We start from the raw sequence: 22,938 nt of genomic DNA on the forward strand, positions 1-22,938 counted from the left end.
TGTACCTAACATGCAATGAAGTGTCACCTGGTGTATTGGGAAGAATTAAGGTGGCAAAAAAGCCCCACATTCTTGCCATTGATTCCTGGCCCATCTCTGGCTGATCATTCACAGTGCAAACTTTAACATCCCGTTCAACCATGAACGGAGCTTCAAAGTCCTGTCCACTATCGGGATTACATTTCCAGCTCCGCCCCATCTTACTCCCACTGCTGCCGAAACCCTTAACGATGCCTTTGTACGCTCGATTCTCAACTTCTCCACTGTCCTCCACGCTGCTATTCCGTCCTCCACGTCAACATGTTTGAGGCTGCTGAGCAATCAACACTCATCTGTAGAGTCAGTGATTTCCCACTATGAAGCTCACTCCCCCATAGGGACAAGCCTCCGCCTCACTCAGCCAAGTTCAGAGAGCTCAGGCGCAGATAAGAACATAACATAAGAAATAGGAGCAGGAGTAGGCCAATTGGCCCCTCGAGCCTGCTCCGCCATTCAATAAGATCATGGCTGATCTGATCCTAACCGCCAATCCACTATGACAGGACTATCTCCTGAATCTAACAGAATTAGACACACGAAACAGGAGCAGGAGCAGGCTACACGGCCCCTGGGCCCGCTCCGCTACCCACAGGGCCATGACCGATCCGAACCTAGACTCATGTCCAAATTCCTGCCCGCTCCCCGTAACCCTTAATTCCCTTTTCTTTTAGGAAACTGTCTATTTCTGTTTTAAATTTATGTAATGATGTAGCTTCAACAGCTTTTTGGGGCAGCATATTCCATGGACCTACCACCCTCTGAGTGAAGTAGTTCCTCCTCATCTCAGTTTTGAAAGAGCAGCCCCTTATTCTAAGACTATGCCCCCTAGTTCTAGTTTCACCCATCATCTGGAACATCCTCCCTGCATCCACCCTATCCAACCCCTTCACAATCTTATATGTTTCAATAAGATCGCCTCTCATTCTTCTGAACTCCAATGAGTAGAGTCCCAATCTACTCAACCTCTCCTCATATGTCCATCCCCTCATCCCCGGGATTAACCGAGTGAACCTTCTTTGTACTGACTCGAGAGCAAGTATGTCTTTTCTTAAGTATGGACACCAAAACTGTATGCAGTATTCCAGGTGCGGTCTCACCAATACCTTGTACAACTGAAGCAATACGTCCCTATTTTTATATTCTATCCCCCTAGCAATGAAAGCCAACATTCCATTGGCCTTCTTAATCACTTGCTGCACCTGCATACTAACCTTTTGAGTTTCATGCACCAGGACCCCCAGATCCCTTTGTACTTCAATACTTTCCAGTTTCTTGCCATTAAGATAATAACTAGCTCTACAATTTTTCCTGCCAAAGTGTATAACCCCTCACTTTCCAGTATTGTATTCCATCTGCCAAATCTCTGCCCACTTACTTAGCCTGTCTATGTCCCCTTGCAGGTTTTTTATGTCCTCCTCACTCACTACTTTCCCTCCCATCTTAGTATCATCTGCAAACTTTGATATGTTACACTCGGTCCCCTCCTCCAAATCGTTAATATAGATTGTAAAGAGTTGGGGACCCAGCACTGACCCCTGCGGAACACCACTGGTTACTGATTGCCAGTCTGAGAATGAACCATTTATCCCAACTCTCTGCCTTCTGTTAGATAGCCAATCCTCTATCCATGCCAGAATATTACCCCCAATCCCGTGATTTTTTATCTTAAGCAATAATCTTTTGTGTGGCACCTTGTCAAATGCCTTTTGGAAGTCTAAATACACTACGTCCACTGGTTCCCCTTTATCCACCCTATATGTTACTTCCTCAAAGAACTCCAGCAAATTTGTCAAACATGACTTCCCCTTCATAAAACCATGCTGACTTTGTCCTATTAAATTATGATTATCCAAATGTCCTGTTACTGTCTCCTTAATAATGGACTCCAAAATTTTACCTACCACAGATGTTAGGCTAACCGGTCTATAGTTTCCAGCCTTCTGTCTACTGCCCTTTTTAAATAAGGGTGTTACATTAGCAGTTTTCCAGTCTGCCGGGAGCTTTGCTGAGTCCAGGGAGTTTTGGAAGATTATTACCAATGCATCCACAATCCCTACCGCCACTTCCCTCAAGACCCTAGGATGTAAGCCATCAGGTCCAGGCGATTTATCCGCCTTGAGTCCCATTATTTTACCGAGTACCACTTCCTTAGTGATTTTGATCGTGTTTATCTCCTCCCCCCCTATAGCCCCCTGCTTGTCCAGTGTTGGGATATTCTTGGTGTCCTCTACTGTAAAGACGGATACAAAATATTCATTGTGTTTTTGCCATCTCCATATTTCCCACCATTAATTTCCCGGTCTCATCCTCTAAGGGACCAACATTTACTTTAGCCACCCTTTTTCTTTTTATATAACTATAAAAACTCTTACTATCTGTTTTTATATTTTTTGCTAATTTACTTTCATAATCTATCTTCCCTTTCTTAATCAATCTTTTTGTTATTTTTTGCTGTCTTTTAAAGTTTTCCCAATCCTCTATCCTCCCACTAGATTTGGCTACCTTATATGCCCTTGTTTTTAGTCGAATACTATCCTTAATTTCTTTACTTAGCCACGGATGGCTGTCTTTTCTTTTACACCCTTTTTTTCCCTCAGTGGAATATACTTTTTTTGGAAGTTGTAAAATAACTCCGTAAATGTACACCACTGATCATTTATCGTCTTACCCTTTAATCTATTTTCCCAATCCACTTTACTCAATTCCGCTCTCATACCTTCATAGTCTCCTTTATTCAAGCTTAGCACGCTTGTTTGAGATACAACCTCCTCACCCTCTAATTGAATATGGAATTCAACCATGTTATGGTCACTCATTCCAAGGGGATCCTTTACTAGGACATTTTTAATTAATCCTGTCTCGTTACACAGGACCAGATCTAAAGTTGCTTGCCCTCTGGTCGGTTCAGTTACATACTGCTCAAGAAACCCATCCCTAATACACTCAATGAACTCATCCTCAAGGCAGCCCTGCCCAATTTGATTTGTCCAATTAATATGATAGTTAAAATCCCCCATAATTATAGATGTTCCCTTATTACAAGCCTCAACTATTTCCTGATTGATACTCCGTCCAACCGAGTTGTGACTGTTCGGAGGCCTATAGACTACGCCCACTAGTGTTTTTTTCCCCTTATTATTCCTTATCTCCACCCAAACTGTTTCATTATCCTGATCTTTTGACCCAATATCATTTCTCTGTATTACAGTGATTCCTTCCTTTATTAACATAGCCACCCCACCTCCCCTCCCCTTCCTTCCTGCCTGTCCTTCCTGATTGTTAAATAACCTGGTATGTTTAATTCCCAGGCATTGTCACCCTGCAGCCATGTTTCTGTAATGGCCACAAGATCATACCCATATGTAGCTATTTGTGCCATTAACTCGTCTATTTTGTTACGAATGCTACGTGCATTCAGATAGAGAACTTTCAAATGTGTTTTGTGACACTTAGTTCCTGCTTTTGCCCTTTTTATTACTTTACCTTTTACTCCATACCTTCTGCCCCTTCCTGACATGCTCTGGTTTTTAATTTCCCCACTGCTACCTAAGTCTATGACCTTCTCTGTTGTCATTTTTATTATTTGTTCTCTAGGAACCTCCCCCCCACTAGTTAGTTTAAAGCCCTCTCTACAGCCCTAGTTATATGATCCGCCAGGACTCTAGTCCCAGCACTGGCCAAGTGAAGCCCGTCCCAACGGAACAGCTCCCTCCTGCCCCAGTACTGGTGCCAGTGTCCCAGGAAGCAAAACCCATTTCTCCCACACCAGTCTTTGAGCCACGCATTTAACTCTCTAATTTTATTTGTCCTAGCCAAATTCGCTCGTGGCCCAGGTAACAATCCAGAGATTATTACCCTTGAGGTTCTGTTTTTTAATTTGACCCCTAGCTGCTCATACTCCTTTAACAGAACCGGCTTCCTAGTCCTATCTATGTCGTTTGTACCAACATGGACCACGACGACTGGATCCACCCCCTCCCACTGCAAGTTTCTTTCCAGCCCAGAGGAGATGTCCTTAACCCTGGCACCGGGTAGGCAACACAGCCTACGGGACTCTCGCTCTTGGCTGCAGAGAACTCTATCTAGCCAAGGCTTTGGGTACCTCAACCCTGCACAGGGCTACTGCTGGAGTTTAAGCAGCTTACTAGAGATGCTTCTCACAGCTTGTCCAGCTAGTACCACCCTACCTGTTGGAGCACTTGTTTGTAGAGAGTTACCTGGAATTCAATGGGATGAATCCTAACCCCCAATGAAAAAAGTATCAGAGTATTTTTCTGGGTTTACTTTTCCAATTGCTAGAGAACACCTTGCACATTTCCATAAGGTGCCCCCTGAAGCATCCTTTTTCACCTCTAAAGACCCCTGGCTTGTCTGTTCACTGGAACTAATCTCAAGTCTGTAGTATTGTTTAAAATGGATGTATATTTACAGCAAATTCAGGTTATTTTAATTACTTGCCTGTTGTGCAGCATAGACAGGATCCACAATGAGGAACTATAGGTAAGATATACATACACCTTACTCATGGTACTGACTAACTCACTTCAACTTTGTAACAGAGCTAATAAACCATGCTCCATAGGCCTTTCATTTTTTTTTTACATAAGAACATAAAAATTAGGAGCAGGAGTTGGCCATTCGGTCCTTCAAGCCTGCTCCAACATTCAATAAGATCATGGCTGATCTTCAACCTCAACTCCACTTTTTTGCCCGAGCTCCATAGCCCTTGATATCCCTCGAGTCCAAATATCTATCTACTTCAGCCTTGAATATATTCAAAGACTCAGCATTCACAGCCCTCTGGGGCAGAGAATTCCAAGTATTCACAATCCTCAGTGAAGAAATTCCTCATCTCAGTCTTAAATGGCCAACCCCTTATCCTGAGACTGTGCCCCCTAGTTCTAGACTCTCCAGCCAGGGGAAACAACCTCTCAGCATCTACCCTGTCAATCCCCCTCAGAATCTTGTGTTTCAATGAGATCACCTCTCATTCTTCTAAACTCCAGGAGTACAGGCCCAATCCATTCAATCGCTCCTCAAAGAACAACCCTCTCAACTTACTCCTCTCCTGAAGCATTGACCCCTTATTGGGGTATGGGCCAGAGATGCCAGGCACCATTCTGTGCCTTCAACCAACTTAACATTATTCATATGTCTACCTTGACGAGCTATTCAACAATGGAGGCAGAGATGGATTCTATCCACCGGTGACGTCCATACATGCAGACTTCCCAGCAGAAGTCACTTGATGCCAATCAGGGTGGAAACCAGGGATGATTGCCAAACCCCAATCCAGGGGCACTGTGGTGAACTGCAGCACCGTTACTGCCGCCCCAGCACAGATCAGCTCTCAGCATAGATTGGGGCTAGAAACTGGAACTTACCTGGTCCGAGATATCCAACTGCTAATCTTATGGGGCTTTATCTCCTATCTCCTCCTACAAGTAGATCTTCACAATATCATAGATGCTATTAGTCTAACTTACAGACAGTGATGGATACAGTCGGAGAGCAGCATCCCAACCACTTAGGCCTCCTATGGAGATTATCTTCGGCCTATTTCTTTCCTTTAAAAGTTCCAGGAAAATGAATGGATTTAAAATGTAAGTGAATTATCTGAAGGTTAGTTCGAGTTTCAGTTTTGACCCTATGATACTTCGACTACAAAATTACATTAAATAAAATGCCTTGAGCAAACATTACTGAGAGCAGCCACGTCCCTCGACTGAACTCTGTCTTGTTGGCCCCAGGCAAAGATCTCATCCCAAAGAATGTTGCAATCTGCTAGCCGCTGATAGCACAACAAGCTCTCTGTTGTCCTCTGGAAGTGCACTTTTGATGTTGAACCTCAAGAAACTCCAGTATGAAGCCCACAGCAAAACCCGGTCAATGCAACGAGACCAAAAATCAACCTGTGGAGGACGTTAAAGCTACGCACATGCACACGCACACACACACACACAGTCAATCCATTTCACTATGGTGGCCAATACAGACAGCTACAGTCTCTGCTGCACTAAACAAGCGTGATGAAAACACCCTGAATTCTGCCCATGCAGCGCACTGTTGGACACCAGCGTCAGCCTGGAGTCTGCATTCTTCACGGATCTGTGGCCCCGTTAAACAGCACGCGTGAAAAAAATTGCTGTGCTTCCAATTTCTGCACAAGACGTTATAGCCATTTGGTCAACAATTCTGGAGAACGGATTATTCTCACATTACCCACCGACAACAAATACTCCCAAATATTGTGCGAAAAACAAATGAACAATTTTTTTCTGTTATCCTGACCTTGCGCCTCAGCCTTCCTTTGTTACCGTGAGTCTTAAACTTCCAATTCTGTCAACTTCCAATTCTATCTGTCAATCAGTTAGGCAGCCCGCAGTGCAATGACAAGAGTATTAGCGTTCTAATACAGATGGTTAGAAGTCAGAATACCAGCTTTGACTACTGGTCAAACTTTTCTGCCTACTTTGGGTGAATTTTGCAGACCATTGGATGAAGCACAGGGAACACCATCTTGGGCCAAGAAAAATAAAAGGACATCAACTATTGACTTCCTGTAGAATGCCAATGCTGGCGGTCGACAACCCGCCAAGTTTAATCCCGCACGGATACACCAGTGAATGAACCCATCCCATGGGAACGGCCCGGCTTACATTTTGTTCCCTCTCCCAACCTGGCGAGATGCTACAACTGCCCTCCGCACCCTGGGCTACGGAGAAAAATACCCCTGCTCTTGATCACTATTCAAAGACCCCGCTGGAAAAGTGCGCGCGCATGTGTGCATGATGCTGACCGAGGACCGGAATTGGACTTGGCTGCGTTATCTCTCCCCGCCCCCCCCCTCCATTGCTCACACTCACGGTCTAGGTTATGTTCAAAATGGCTGCTTGGCCGAGGTACTGGAAAATGGTTGGCGAACCCGGGATCCTATCCCAGCAACAGTAGGTGGGAACCCTTCTTTAACGGCACCCACCTTCTCTAGCACTAACTCATTCCCTTGGAGTCTGTTGTGCAAGATATTAAAGGGGACATTTGCAGAGAGAGCCCCAGGTGGGCCGAGGAAACGCTTCAAGGGCACCCTCAAAGCCTCCTTGAAAAAAGTGCAACATCCCCACCGACACCTGGGAATTCCCGGCCCAAGACCGCACAAAGTGGAGGAGAAGCATCCGGGACGGCGCCGAACACCTCGAGTCTCTTCGCCCACCCGCCCTTCAACCACCGTCTGCCCCACCTGTGACGGAGACTGTAGGTCCCGCATTGGACTCATCAGTCACCCGAGAACTAATTTTTTAACGTGGAAGCAAGTCATCCTCGGTCCCGAGGGACTGTCAGAGAGAGAGAGAGAGGACATTTTCACTGCCAGTCCCAATGGTTTCAGGCTTTGCTGAGAGGCCGCAGCTGTTTTACACCGATTGTAGCAATAATCCTATTTCCAAATCAGTCTGGGCATGCAGCAAGGTCAAGTAAGGTTCAGTGTAAAGCAGGAAAGAGTGAAGAAGGTTTTTCCCAATATTCCTAGTCTGAAATAGTTACTCGTAATCAGAAACCATGAGGTTTAGTTTCTGCAAAGAATTGAGTCATTGTTATGTAATTGTCAAGTGACAAGCCTTTTAATTTCAGGCTGTAATATCTACACTTATCGAAACCTGCTAAATGCCAGCGTCTCTCCAGTTATACTATCAGTATAATCAAAGATAGCAGCTCGCTCCATATTTTCCACTGTATTTGTTAAGAGGTTTTCTTGCTTTACTGAAAACTATTATGGCCTGATATACTTTTATTCCTATCTTTAGTCTTTGACAGAAGAGAGGGAAAAATAAAGTCCTGCCTTCATGTGAAAATGAGAAAGAGTCTGAATGCGAGAGTGTGTCCGAATGTGCGTGCGAGGGAAAGTCGCTGCGTGTGTATAAATCTGTGTGCGTGAGATTGCATCAGAGAGAATGTGCGTGTGTATCGCTGTATGAGAAAGAGTATGGTTGTGTGTGTGTCTGCCCAGGGATGTGGCTGTGCGTGTACGTCTGTGTGTGCACGTCTGTGCGTGCACATCTGCGAGAGAATGTGCAATTGTGCGCGAGAGTGCATGCGCACATGTATGCATGTGTGAGAGCATGTCTGTGTGGTGTAATGTAGTTTCATACGAGTTCAAGGAGTTACAATGCTTGTGCTAAAGGTGCAGGTCAGTGCTCCAACCAGAGATACAAATAATGAGATAGAGTACATAGAGTGAGAGAGAGGGATAACAGGTTACAGCCAGTGATGAGTGACAGAATGTGCGGTCATTTAAGTGACAGCGAGAGAGATGCAGAGAGAGAGAGAGAGAGAGAGAGAAAAAATGTTAGACGCAGATCTAGAGATGGGGCCTAACTGAGGTAGAGCCCTTCTGTAGGTATGGTCCCTGAAGGTAATATGTCACACCAATGAAAATAAGATTCCACCCTCAGAAAATATCCTTACTCAATTTGGTTCCACAGTCCAACAATGCCCAAGAGTAAAATACCAAACCCTTTATTTCCTCTTCACAGCTACAGACTGAAGCCATTAATTTCGGTCCTAATATTTTTCGGTTATAGCAACACTCAAAACATGATTTGTAACCTGCCCTGATTTTGCCCCCTGCGCATTAGTTCCCTAAATGTGGTGCGTATTTGGTGAATACGTTTTCTAAGAAGCTTCTACCAGTCACTGGCATTCCATCTGCCGTAGGGATGTGGTTTGAGGAATCAATACAGAATAACGGGTGGAGTCAGGCCAACATTTTACACCATAAACAAGGTCATTATGGCAGGAAGGAACAGCCATTGTGTGAAGGTCACAGGAATGAGCACAGAGTGCCACCAAGAGTTAGAGGAGATGGACTGTGAGGAACAATGGGCATCTCCAATGAAGAAAAGGCCACAGGTAATAATTCACTTATGTGCACTCTTGTATAGCGCTCTCCGTCTCACCGTCCATTCCTGTGCATTATGAACTAGGGGAGGTGCACACATCAGAGGAGCCGACATTGGGGAGCATGAAAAACTATCCGAGACAGAGAATCTGCAATCAACGTTTCGATAATAAATGATCTGTGTTTTCTGGTCAGACGGTGGAAATCTCTGTCTCAATAGTGTGCAGCTCTCACATGATATTCAAGAAGAAGAATTTATAGGAACAGGCAAAGGCCATTTGACCGACCACCCTGTCCCCAATATAAACCAACCCTCCAGAAGGCTGAGGGGTGATCGAACTATAAAATTATGAAAGGTTTTGATAGTGTGGATACAGAGAGAGTGTTTCCAATTGTGGGGAAGAGCAATAATTAGAGGCCATCAATATAAGATAGTCAACAAGAAATCCAATAGGGAATTCAGAAGAAGCTTCTTTACCCAGAGAGTGGTGAGAATGTGGAACTCGCTACCACAGGGAGTGGTTGAAGCGAATAGTATAGATACATTTAAGGGGAGGCTAGACAAGCACATGAGGGAGAAGGGAATCGAGGGTTACGCTGATAGTTAGATGAGGAAAGACGGGAGGAGGCTCAAGTGGAGCATAAACACCGGCATGGACTGGTTGGGCCGAATGGCCTGTTTCTGTGCCGTATATCCGATGTACCCACCTTTTTGCCATTTCCCTCAATCCCTTGCCCCTCCAGAAACATTTAATTGCTTCTCAAATCCATTCATACTGCCCACTTCATCGACCATCCCCAGTAACTTATTCCACAACTCGATTACCCTGTTCGTGAAAGAGTTCTGCCTGACTTCCATTACGCCTAAATTATTCATGGTTAATTGGTGTCCCCTGGGATTTGTATCCTTCACCACAATCATTTGTCCAAATCAATCTCCTTCGTATGCCTGTAATTGTACAACGGCGGTTATCAAAAAGTGGTTTAATTTCATCCCCTCAGTCTGCACCCAGTCCTCCCGGAGCGGGAGCTGAAGGTGTTCCATTTGGCAGCTCGCTCAGGATTTCACCAGTCATTCTCAGTGAAGCATTCTCGGCTAAATTGGGAATCATTCTTCTGGGAAACCCGGCTGGCCAGGGTTAAACCTGCCAAGCAGGTTAAATCAGATGCTGTCTGCCTCATTACAATATTTAATTGGCCAACCCGCCTTCTGGGAGCTAATTGGCTGCTCTGTTCCCTGTAAGCTGTGCGGCCTGATTGTTTTAATGTGCGGTCCCTTTAAATTTCGGCGCATGCGCGGTATTTACGGTATAAAAGCCAGTGAGTGGCTTGTGCGGGACCTTAAAGGATCTTGCGCGGCCGCGCACCTTAGCAGGAGCATTCGTTGGCGGTCTGCTCCTTCTCCCGCCTCCGTTAAACCCACCTGTTTTTGGGGGTTAAAATTCGGCCCAAACATTCAAGTTTGAGGGGGGGAAAAAATTCAGTTGCTTTGTGCCTCCCAAAGCAACTAGCGCCCGGGCGCGGCCCCGCTAACGCCTCCCGCGAAATTCAGCGGGAGGTTAGTGGCGGTGGTAGCGCCCCGCGGCGATGAAGTCATCGCCGTGCGCAGCGCCCCAGCCGCAAACTTGGCTCACGCCCCCTGACCTGCCGCCGGACACTACGTCAGACAGGATCGGGGGGGGGGGGGGGGGGGGGGGCGTGTTTCTGCGGCCGGGGCGTCGCTAATTAAAGGGCAGGTGCCGGGCGGCCATTTTGTTTTGGGCCCACCTACCAGCATCGGCCCCCTCTGACCTCCTCCTGCGGGGTGCCGGCCGCGATCCGGTGGTCCAGCAGGGGAGGGAGGCCTGCAGTACCGCGGAGCTACGTGCTGACGCTCGTGGCGCTGCTGTACGTAGCGCGGCGATATTCAATGGGAGCGCCCCAAGAGGGAGGGGGAGCGCTTCCAGTAGCCTCCTGCTTGGGGCGCCACCATTGAATTTTGGGTGTGGGGGGTGCTAACATTTTCGGGGCGCCCCAAAGGGGGTGCGAGCCAATTTCACCCCCCCCCCCGCCCCCCCAAGAGTCCACTCAATGAGTGCCAGCAAAGTATTCAATCAAAGGGCATCATGGATGAGTCTGATCTTGTCCTCAGCCAACAGCTAACAGAGTTTCCATCAAGACTCACCGAGTACCAACTGGTACAAGGAACTGGGGCTAATATTTTTCCTCTCTCTCTCTCGAGCCCAGGCGTGCCGATGACAAAAGTGCCCCTCCCACCCACTTTACTCGTTACAATTAGAAGGAAAAAAAAATGACTTACAACCCAGTAGGCGATTAACGCTCCCTGCAGGAACCCCACCAGGACGTCTGATGGGTGGTGCCTGTAGTCAGACACACGGGAGAGTCCGGTGTAGAGTGCCATCATGATCAACAGCGACTGGAGGAGAGGTCTCAGCAGCCGTGCTCCCTTCCAAGTAAACCGGGCTTCCAGATAAAACTGGGGAAAGAAAAAGTATTTTTAAATACAACCTTCAAAGCTGCAATCTTTCCTGTGATGATGGCAGACATTTTAGTGCAGTGCTCATAAACTTTTTCCAGGGCAGATAGCCACTCATACCAACACAGGGATCCCCTCCAATTATTAATGTACTCCTAGGGTCCATCTACAAATATTAACACACTTCCTGGGATCCCATACAAGTACTAACCTAGGAATCGCCTGTCAATACTAATGCACTCCCAGGGACCATGTACAAAAAATGTCAGTTGTAACTCAGTTGGTAGCACGCCCGCCTCCGAGTCAGAAGGTCGCGGGTTCAAGTCCCACTCCAGGGGCTTGAGCACAAGAATGTAGGCTGACACTCCAGAGCAGTGCTGAGGGAGTGCCGCACTGTCAGACGTGCCATCTTTCGGATGGGACGTTAAACACTCACACACTAAGTGTCAAGATGGATGAATCAGAGAAATTTATGGCTGAGATGAGGAGGAATTTCTTCACCCAGAGAGTGGTGAACCTGTGGAATTCTCTACCGCAGAAGGCAGTTGAGGCCAATTCATTAAATATATTCAGGCAGGAGTTAGATATATTTCTTAAGGCTAAAGGGATCAAGGGATATGGGGAGAAAGCAGGGACAGGGTACTGAATTTGGATGATCAGCCATGATCTCATTGAATGGCGGAGCAGGCTCGAGGGGCCGAATGGCCTACTCCTGCTCCTATCTTCTATGTTTCTATGGCACAAAAAGGGGCCATTAGGCCCATCGTGTCTGTGCCAGCTGCAAGAGAGCGATCCAGCCTAATCCCACTTTCCAGCTCTTGGTCTGTAGCCCTGTCGGTTACGGCACTTCAAGCGCATATCCAAGTACTTTTTAAATGTGATGAGGGTTTCTGCCTCTACCGCCCTTTCAGGCAGTGAGTTCCAGACCCCCACCACCTTCTGGGTGAAAAAAGTTCTCAATTCCCCTCTAATCCTTCTACCAATTACTTTAAATCTCTGCCCCCTGGTTATTGACCTCTCTGCTAAGGGAAATAGGTCCTTCCTATCCACTCTATCTAGGACCCTCAGAATTTTATACACCTCAATTAAATCTCCCTAATGCTCTGGAGTTGTGTCTGATTCCCTTTGGGATCAGGGAGGATTCATATAGAACCTTCCCATAGGAGATATATGATGGGATAAATTGTCCTTGGTGTGTGGAAGGTGCAGGCTGGACAGAGCGCATGGCTCAGTCTCCTCGGATTGAGAAAGTGTCAGTCTAGACTACCTGCTTAAGTGCTGGAGTGGGGTTCAGTCACTCGAGTGCTTTGGCGAGAGTCAGAGATGCCACCCTCCAGATGAGATCCGAAATTGAGACCACGTTTGCCTTCCCAGCAGCTACTGAACATTTCACGATAACGAGTTTCTCCAGATCTCCTGGCCGAGATCCCTCCCTCAACCAGCAACTCAAAAAAAAAACCTAAATCTTTGGCATCTTGCTGTGTGCAAAATGGCTGCTGCACTGAGCGTCGCGACGATGCAAGTCTCAACCCTTTCTCAGCAGGACCTTGAAGTTTGCCTTCTCCCTTCTGTTTCTGTTAAAATGTTCCTCGTTACTGCCTTTCCCAGCAGTTTATTGGCAGGATAGGCGCACCGACGTCAGTGTTCTCGCTCAGGCCAACATCCCCAGCATCGAAGCTTTGACCACGCTCGATCAGCTCCGATGGACGGGCCACATTGTCCGCATGCCCGATACGAGACTCCCAAAACAAGCGCTCTACTCGGAGCTCCGGCACGGCAAGAGAGCCCCAGGTGGGCAGAGGAAATGCTTCAAGGACACACCCTCAAAGCCTCCTTGGAAAAAATGCAACATCTCCACCGACACCTGGGAATCCCTGGCCCAAGACCGCACAAAGTGGAGGAGAAGCATCCGGGAAGGTGCCGAACACCTTGAGTCTCTTCGCCGGGAGCAAGCGGAAGCCAAGCGCAGGCAGCGCAAGGAGCGCACGTCAACCCAAGCACCCCACCCACCCACCCCTTCAACCACCGCCTGCCCCACCTGAAGAGACAGAGACTGTAGGTCCCACAGTGGACTCATCAGTCACCTGCGAACTCATTCTTAATGTGGAAGCAAGTCATCCTCGGTTCCGAGGGACAGCCTTAGAAGAAGGACTTGCTGGAAATTAATCCTGGTGTGCGATGCTGGAAATACTGTTAACCGTTTATGAAGTATTACTTCCCGGGACTGAACGGCCGAGAACTCCAAACGGTATAGGTTATCACTGGCATTCCGATCAGGAAGCCTAGGCCAACATCAAAAAGCGCAGCAGGTCATTTGCTGGTCAGAAAATATCTAGTTTATTTTGAAAAATAAGGAAAGAAATATCCTGAAACCATGCTGTACAATATTAGGAACAAATAAGATTGTATGAAATTCCTCTGCTGTGTGAATGAAACCTTTGGGTAACTATCTCACAGCACGAGCCAAAAAAAATCTGTACAGGGTTTAGAATCGCTTCGTAACAACAAAAGTTCCTCTTTTTTCTGCTCTGTGTTTTCCTTCGCTTTTCCCCCTCCCCTCCCCCGCCCCAATCTCTCATCCACGCAGAAAATCCATGGTAAACTCCAGATAAGTCTGCGGTCATAAACTGTCAGTGACATGCAAGCCCCTCGACGGTATCATGGCCTCAGATAACCAGAAAATGTCTGCTTTCCACAGATCACTTTTATAACTAGGACTCGAGCCACTTTCACCAGCCCGTGTGTCCCTGAGTTTAAAGGTCACGCTGGAATAACTCTGGGGAATCTGAAACATTTTTACTGGCGACCCATGTTTTCGAAGTGTAGATGTAAAGAGATGGCTTCAGAGACCAGGAAAACACAGAACGGCTTTGACGGGGCAACGCTAATTTCAAAGTGCATTTTGATTTATGAATTATGACGCACGTGTCCTCTTTATACAGTGAGCAGGGAAATGTTCTTGGCGAGAGATCTTTGGTTCTCTCATTTGTTGGAACGATATCCCCCAGAGTTCAAAACTAACAGATGCTTAGAAGTGTAATGTTAAATTCATAGTCCACCTTTACTGTGTGGGATTTTATTGGTGTGAAATTGTTCATGCCTACGGTCTGATTTATGGCTTATAGATGCATTATATCCCCGTAATGTTTATGAAGTAAAGAGGGGGGAGTTAATTATTACCCCCACCCCCAGGATAAGTTAGAGTTCCCCATGATCCCCAGTGATGTTTCCCTCAAATATATGGGGCAGTGTTAGCTTTTGTGACCGAGAAGGAAATGCTCTCCTGCAAGGTTCCCTCTAGTCAGCCACAGTGTCAGCTGTGGCTCAGTGGGAGCACACTCGTCTCTGAGTCAGAAGGTTGTGGGTTCAAGTCCCACTGCAGGGACTTGAGCACAAAAAGTTAGGCTGACACTCCAGTGCAGTGCTGAGGGAGTGCTGCACTTTCGGATGAGACATTAAACTGAGGCCCCGTCTGCTCTCTCTCAGGTGGATGTAAAAGATCCCATGGCGCTATGAGTTATTACCCGGTGTCCTCACCAATATTTATCCCTCAATCAACATCACTAAAACAGATTTTCTGGTCATTATCACATTGCTGTTTGTGGGATCTTGCTGTGCGCAAATTGGCTGCCGCGTTTCCCACATTACAACAGTGACTCCACTTCAAAAGTACTTCGTTGTCTGTAAAGCGCTTTGAGACGTCCGGTGGTCATGAAAGGTGCTACAGAAATGCAAGTCTTTCTTTCTTTCTAAAATTGTGTTGTGCGTGGCCAGTTTTTTCAGTGCGGGATACCTTTTTAAAAAAAAAAAAAAAAAAAAAAAAAATTTGCGTGGCTGCGCGTTCTTTGAGAGCTCGTGAGTGGCCTGCGCAGTACCTTCAAGGTTGATGTGCGCAGCTTAGAGGGAACATTGCTCGACTGACTGGCCTTCTATCGCCATGCTCTGTACACTTCAGTTCATCCAAAAGTCTGCCACCTGTATCCAATCCTGCACCAAGTCCCACTCACCAATCATATCAGTTCTTCTTAGGCAGTCCCTCGGAACCGAGGATGACTTGCTTCCACATTAAAAATGAGTTCTTAGGTGACTGATGAGTCCAATGCGGGACCTACAGTCTCTCACAGGTGGGGCAGATGGTGGTTGAAGGGGCGGGTGGGTGGGGTGCTTGGGTTGACGTGCGCTCCTTGCACTGCCTGCACTTGGTTTCCGCTTTTTCCCGGCGAAGAGACTCGAAGTGTTCGGCGCCTTCCCGGATGCTTCTCCTCCACTTTGTGCGGTCTTGGGCCAAGGATTCCCAGGTGTCGGTGGGGCTGTTACACTTTATCAAGGAGGCTTTGAGGGTATCCTTGAAGCATTTCTTCTGCCCACCTGGGGCTCTCTTGCTGTGCCAGAGCTCCGAGTAGAGCACCTCTGTCTTTCACGCAAGTGTCCTCAACTCCATCCCACAGCATGCTACCCGCCACCAGCCCGGCATGAGGTTGAAAAGGCCATCCGACAACTGAAGAAACAAGGCCTCAGGAGCAGATGGAATCTCTGCTGAGGCACTAAAGCATGGTGGAGAAGCACTACTTGCGTGAACTCATTTCTCTTATCTGGAAGGAGGAGAGCATGCCAGGGGATCTCAGACGCTGTAATTGTGACCATCTTCAAGAAAGGTGACAAGTCCGATTGCAGTAATTACAGAGGAGTTTCCCTGCTGTCTGCCACAGGGAAAGTCATCGCAAGAATCCTCCTCAATCGCCTATCCCAGTGGCCGAAGAGCTCCTCCCAGAGTTGCAATGCGGATTCTGCCCACTAAGGGGAACAATGGACATGATCTTCACCGCACGTCAATTACAAGAGAAATGTAGGGAACAGCACCAACCACTGTACATGGCCTTTTTTGATCTCACAAAGGCCTTCGACACCGTCAATCGTGAGGGATTATGGAGTGTCCTCCTCAAATTCGGCTGCCCTCAAAAGTTTGTCACCATCCTCCGCCTGCTTCATGATGACATGCAAGCCGTGATCCTGACCAACGGTTCCACCACAGACCCAATTCACGCATGAACCGGGGTCAAGCAAGGCTGTGCTAACCTATAATAATTAGGAACAAATACATTTGGATTCTTCTATTTTAATGAAGCCAATAAACCTTTGGGTAAATACAACACAGCAGGAGTGCAAGCCAAAAAAATAGGATGAATTGTACTTGGTCTGCGGAAGGTACAGACTGAATAGAGCTCATGCCTCAGTCTCCTCGGATTGAGAAAGCGCCAGTCTAGACAACCTGCTTAGGTCAGAGTGGGGCTCAGATGCTTGATCAGTGCTTAGTGAGAGTCAGAGTTGCCATTCTCCAGAGGAGATATGGAGACCCTGCTTGCCTTCCCAGCAGATACTGAACATTTCATGATAAGGAGTTTTTCCCCAGATCTCCTGGCCGAGATTCCTCCTTTAACCAGTAACACAAAAACCATATTAGTGGCATTTTGTCTTTTATTCGTTCATGGGATGCGGGCGTCGCTGGCAAGGCCAGCATTTATTGCCCATCCCTAATTGCCCTCGAGAAGGTGGTGGCGAGCCGCCTTCTTGAACCGCTGCAGTCCGTGTGGTGAAGGTGCTCCCACAGTGCTGTTAGGGAGGGAGTTCCAGGATTTTGACCCAGTGACGATGAAGGTTCGGCCGATATACTTCCAAGTCAGGACGGTGCATGTGACTTGGAGGGGAACTTGGAGGTGGTGGTGTTTCCCATGCGTCCGCTGCCCTTGTCCTTCTAGGTGGAAGAGGTCGCGGGTTTGGGAGGTGCTGCCGAAGAAGCCTTGGCGAGTTGCTGCAGTGCATCTTGTAGATGGTACACACTGCAGCCACGGTGCGCCGGTGGTGGAGGGAGTGAATGTTTAAGGTGGTGGATGGGGTGCCAATCAAGCGGGCTGCTTTGTCCTGGATGGTGTCGAGCTTCTTGAGTGTTGTTGGAGCTGCACTCATCCAGGCAAGTGGAGAGTATTCCATCACACTCCTGACTTGTGCCTTGTAGATGATGGATCTTGCTGTGCGTAAAACGGCTGCTGCAGTTCAAAGCAGCCGATTGCATGTGACGTACTGAGCGGCGTGCTGATGCAAGTCTCATTTGTAGTCTGCAGGTGTGCTGGGTGAGAAGGTCAGTGAGAAAGGCAGATGGGACAGCTACTCGCAAGGAGACAGCGACCGGTGCCTCAATGGCTCCTCAGAGAATTCCACGAGGGGCACAGAGGGTAGCTGCGGGCTCATCCAAGTAGGATTCCAACCTGGGACAGCAGCAGGAGAGTAGGAAAGCAGTAGCGGTGGGTCGGGGTAGGGATCAGGGAGGGCAAAGCATCCGATGAGAGAGAAATGAAAGGGGACACGAGTGGACGACAGGACGCAGGAGAGAAAGAAGGGCCTGAGAGAGGCCAAGAGAAAAGTAAAAGGGAGATCGAAGCAATGGGTCAGGTCCAGAGCAGTAGCCATAATGCGCCTGCAGGCAGTCCCAGAGGGTACTCCGTTTACAGAGGAGGGGGGAAAAGTGGGAGTGAAGACAAGGACCAAATAGTGGTCTGATGTTCAGGGAGCCAGGGAGGGCAAAAGGTAAATCCACGGCATCAGTGCAGATGAGGGACCTGGTCTGAGCAACAGCTGTAGGGAGATGAGGAACACGCGACCAGGAGCAGCAGTCGGACCTCGAGCCTGTCCAGCCCAGGATGACTCAGGACTTCTGGAGGAGGAGTGGAGTCCGCAGCCATGGGAAGCAAATGGAAAGCAGCAATCATTCGGCAGTAAGGGAGCAGAACCTAGCGAGCGGGGGTGGGGATCCAGCAAGAGCAGATCAAAGCCTGCTCAGTGCGGAGTGAAAAATTCCCAGCGGGGGAGCAGACCAGGAACTGAAATAGAGGCAGTGCAACAGAGAACAGAGTCTCAGTAAAAAGCAACCGTGAAGGTGGAGGCCACAGTAAAGCCGGAGGAATGGAATGGATTTCAGCCTAGGAGGCGGCCATTTGGTTTGTCCAGGACCCACTGCCGTTTTATAATTTAAACTCCAAAATTTTGCAACCGATCTTTTTCCTTCCAGCTCCATCCCTCCTGACTGCAGCAGGCTCGTTCAGTCGCAGGCCAGGTCTCTCCTGCAGCAGATTCAGCTCCGCAGGAAGCAGAGTGCTGGCACTAGCGAGCAGTACGTGATCGACAGTGAGCTTGGTTGACACTTCAAAGCCCGGTCACACCAGCCCCACCCTCACACCAGCTTCTAAAGCGATGAATTTTTAGCAACATCCAGAGAGCGCGAGCGCGAGGAAAGAAATAGCTCGAAAAGTCTGTTTAGTTTTGCAAGGGAAGTGCTGCTCTATTTAAAGGGGAACTCTACCCTATTTTTTTTTTTTTTTTTTTAAAGCGACAAACTTCAACAGTTTCCTCATAAACACAATTGCCTGCCAAGTGTTCAGATGGGTGTGTCTGTGCTCTGTGGCAAAGTTCAGCTTGAAGCATTGTCATTTCGCTTCAGGAGAAGGGGTGGCGACAACTGGCCGTCTTCCTGCTCGCTTAATTACTTCAGGTTTCCCACTGACGACTTCCCCTAGCGAGGCGCACGGTGCCAAACGCACGGCGTTGTCCTGTGACCGTTCACTGAGCTCAGCACCGTGCAACACAATACCTGGCGTGGAGCAAGAACCGGTGCAAAACAAAATCATCAAGGGAGAAAGCAGCCAGAATGTCGTCACCCGTGGAAAGATGTCCGAGTTGGATTCATAAGGCCAGCAGCCCGCAGCTCAGAATGCGAGCAAGAAGTCCTCGTTAGCATTGGTTCCAATTTTGATGGAAAGTTGGAAACTTTTGGACTTAAACCACTGAGTTTTATACATCATATGTAGCACCAGAGGGCTCAAGCACCCCCTCGCTCCCTGTGCGATTGTTCGATGGCTTTTTTTGTGTGCTTTGTTTCCTGGCAGGAAGTTGCAAGTTTCCAGAGGAAGAACCGGCCAAAGTCCAAATCCAAACTGTTCCAAATGTGTCCAGCTCCCCAACCTTCAAATGGATTTAGAGTTCCACTCAGATTTGCTGCTCTTCTCCAACAGACATCGTTCCAACTGACGTGATTAAATACTTTTAAAGTGTAGTCACTGTTATCACAGAATCACAGAAACCCCACAGTGCAGATAGAGGCCATTTCGGCCCATCGAGCCTGCACCGACACATATCCCACCCGATCCCCGTAACCCCTACACCAACACATATCCCACCCTATCCCCGTAACCCCACGTATTTAATCCCCCTAACACGAAGGGTCAATTTATCATAGCCAATCAACCTAACCCGCACATCTTTGGACTGTGGGAGGAAACCGGAGCACCCGGAGGAAACCCACGCAAACACGGGGAGAATGTGCAAACTCCACACAGACAGTCGCCCGAGGCCGGATTTGAACCCGGGTCCCTGGCGCTGTGAGGCAACAGTGCTAACCACTATGCCACCGTGCTGTTATAATGTAGGAAACACGGCAGCCAATCACACAGCAAGCTCCTACAAACATCGTTTATCAGGAGGTTAAATGTCCGGAAAGCTCTATCTACCGGCAAAATTCAGGAGTCGGTTCAGATAATTTTTTTTCTTTTCGTTGCTTCTTTTCTCCAGTCCTGGCTCTGCAAGCATCTCTGTAGCTAAGCAACAGCTTCAGCTAGACGCTTGCAAGCTGCGCCGACTGTTTTGAAGCTGTTGCTAAGCAACAGGGTTTGTTGCTTCACACGGAGCTCTGAGCTCCGTATGTTTTAACATACGTGTTGGTTTCTACGGCAGTTTTGATCTAACGGCACCAGTTCAGTCCCGTGCCATGGGATCTTTTGTGCCCATCTGTAAGGTGCAACAATATCTCATTCGAAGGCGGCACCTCCAACAGTGCAGTGCTCCCTCAGTACTGCACTAAAGGTGTTAGTCTGGACTATTTGCTCAAGTCCCTGGGCCGGGACTTGAACCCACAATCTTCTGACTCAGCGGCGAGAGTGCGCTACCCACTGAGCCACAGCTTTCACCTAAGCACTTAACATCTCTAATCACTCTGGAACAGCAATAAACAAAGTGATTAGTGAAAAGAATGTGGCGTGATATTGCCAAATCGTACTTGCATTGTCTGGATTGCACCGAGAGTATTGTGTACAGTTTTAATCATGTATACACAAGGAAAACATGGAGGTGGTGCAGGTAACAGACCCAAGGCTGATGCAGTGCCAAATTTAGTTATGAAAAGAAAGAAAAGCTTGCCTTTATGTAGAGCCTTTCATGACCACCGGACGTCCCAAAGCACTTTACAACAGTGACTAGTGGCATAGTGGTTAGCACTGTTGCCTCAGTGCCAGGGACCCGGGTTCAAATCCGGCCTCGGGTGACTGTCTGTGTGGAGTTTGCATTCTCCCCGTGTTTGCGTGGGTTTCCTCCGGGTGCTCTGGTTTCCTCCCACAGTCCAAAGGTGTGCGGGTTAGGTTGATTGGCCATGATAAAAAAATAGGCCCTTAGTGTTAGGGGGGATTAAATACGCGGGGTTACGGGGATAGGGCTTGGGTGGGATGGCTGTCGGTGTAGGGACCGGGTGCTAGGGTTTGGATGATCAGCCATGATCTCGTTGAATGGCGGAGCAGGCTCGAAGGGCCGAATGGCCTACTCCTATCTTCTATGTTACACTTCATTGGCTGTAATGTAGGAAACGCAGCAGCCAATTTGCGCACAGCAAGCTGCCACAAACAGCAATGTGATGATGACCAGATAATCTGTTTAAGTGAAGTTGATGGAGGGATAAATATTGGCTGGGACACCGGGGAGAACTCCCCTAAGGGAGAACTGAATGGTCTTGTGTATAGAACGATCCAGTTAGTAAACCGGATGGGAGGCTGCAATCTTTGACCTGGATGAGATAAGATGGGCCATAGGGCCTTCCTGAACTATATTTATGATGTGAACTTCTGCACTGTGGGTTTACCTAGTTTGGAGGTCCCAACAAGCTGAGAAGGTACAATACACCCTCCAAAAGGGTAAAGGTTTAGTATCTTGGAAGCATCAGCAATTTGGAGAAGCACCCCAGTGCTGACAATAGGTCAGCATTTGAGAAAAGTGATCAAAAGGCACAGATTGTGTGTACAACATGGAATTTCCAGCTAATTCTTTCCTGTAAAATGAAACGCACGCAAAGACGATTGACTGGAACTGATCAGAGGCTGTGAGCAGACAGGAAGTGGGGAGTGCAGAGAGAAATGCTTCTGCATTGCATCACTAAAAGCCAAGCTCGTCGGGTGTGTGGCTGTAGGGAGTGTGCCAAGCTTGAAGTGGAATTAAGTTAATCAAAGTCACATCCAGTGGCAGGCTCCTCCGTTACACATCGAGGTACAGCATGTGCAGCTGTGCAGATTGCTGTACCCTGTAGAGTAGCTCACTGCCCTCGGTAATTCTCAACTGTATTAAAACAGGAATAAACCAAAGGTGTTTCGCCCTCGTGTAGAATTCCTGCTCCACACGGACTCCACAGTGTCAGCTGTGGCTCAGCTGGTGGCACCCCTATCTCCGAGTCAGAAGGTCGTGGGTTCGAAGTCCCCACGCCAGAGACTTGAGCACAGAATCTAGGCTGACACTCCCAGTGCAGTGCTGAGGGAGCGCCGCACTGTCAGTGGTGCCGTCTTTCGGATGAGATGTTAAACCGAGGCCCCGTCTGCTCTCTCAGGTGGATGTAAAAGATCCCACGGCACTATTTCGAAGAAGAGCAGGGGAGTTATCCCCGGTGTGCTGGCCAATATTTATCTCTCAATTAACATCACTAAACAGATTATCTGGTCGTTATCACATGGCTGTTTGTGGGAGCTTGCTGTGCGCAAATTGGCTGCTGCGTTTCCTACATTACAACACTTCAAAAAGCACTTCATTGGCTGTAAAGCGCTTTGAGGTGTCCGGTGGTCGTGAAAGGCGCTATAGAAATGCAAGTCTTTCTTTTATATACACTTAAATCACACATGACGAGGGGCTTAGCTCCTTAAATGTAGACTGCTGATGGGGCAGAGTTGGCTACATTGAAAAATCCTTAAAATGAAGGCGAGGATGTGCGACCGGGACTAAATTTTATTTCAGTTCTGCCCGAAACTGTTGCGTTGGCGGCACAGCGTGCATGCAAGCCTTCCCCAGTCGTGCTTGTACGCGATGCTTAAAATGCAGCTACGGAGGGAGCGGAATCATGTTGCATGCAGTTTGGAAACTGGGAGTCGGTAAGTGTACTGATTTTGGCAAGGCTCACTGCGCCTGTCCAAGAGCAGCACAACTTGCGATGCTGCGTTTAAAATGCCAAAGGAACAGCTGGTCCTCCCAACATTCGGAACGCGGGTACTCGGAGAGCAGCCACCTTCAACGCCCAATTCAATATTTATCTTCTGGTTTAAGAAAACTGCACATGGATCACTGAGAATAAACAGATCAGCGCACCAGCTGCAACATGTTACTGGACTTATTTTGTGTGGCTTCCAATCACCCGCTGTCCTGATGAATAGGCAGAATTTGTCTGGGGAGAAATCGT

General features: G+C 48.0%; 1 protein-coding gene across 1 annotated transcript in view; it reads right to left on the reverse strand.

Annotated features, from left to right (window-relative positions):
* The window catches only part of LOC147097650 (phospholipid phosphatase 3-like), a 92,922-nt gene that overhangs the window by 4,006 nt on the left and 65,978 nt on the right, over positions 1-22,938 (reverse strand). Inside the window, exon 5 of the mRNA XM_085971640.1 lies at positions 11,232-11,408. Coding sequence (XP_085827766.1) covers positions 11,232-11,408 — 177 coding nt within the window. The remainder of the gene's footprint in view (positions 1-11,231; positions 11,409-22,938) is intronic.

This window comes from Somniosus microcephalus, chromosome 31, assembly GCF_052327205.1.
Source record: "Somniosus microcephalus isolate GS21.2 chromosome 31, FLI_Smic_1.0, whole genome shotgun sequence".
NCBI classification, from domain to species: Eukaryota; Metazoa; Chordata; class Chondrichthyes; order Squaliformes; family Somniosidae; genus Somniosus; species Somniosus microcephalus.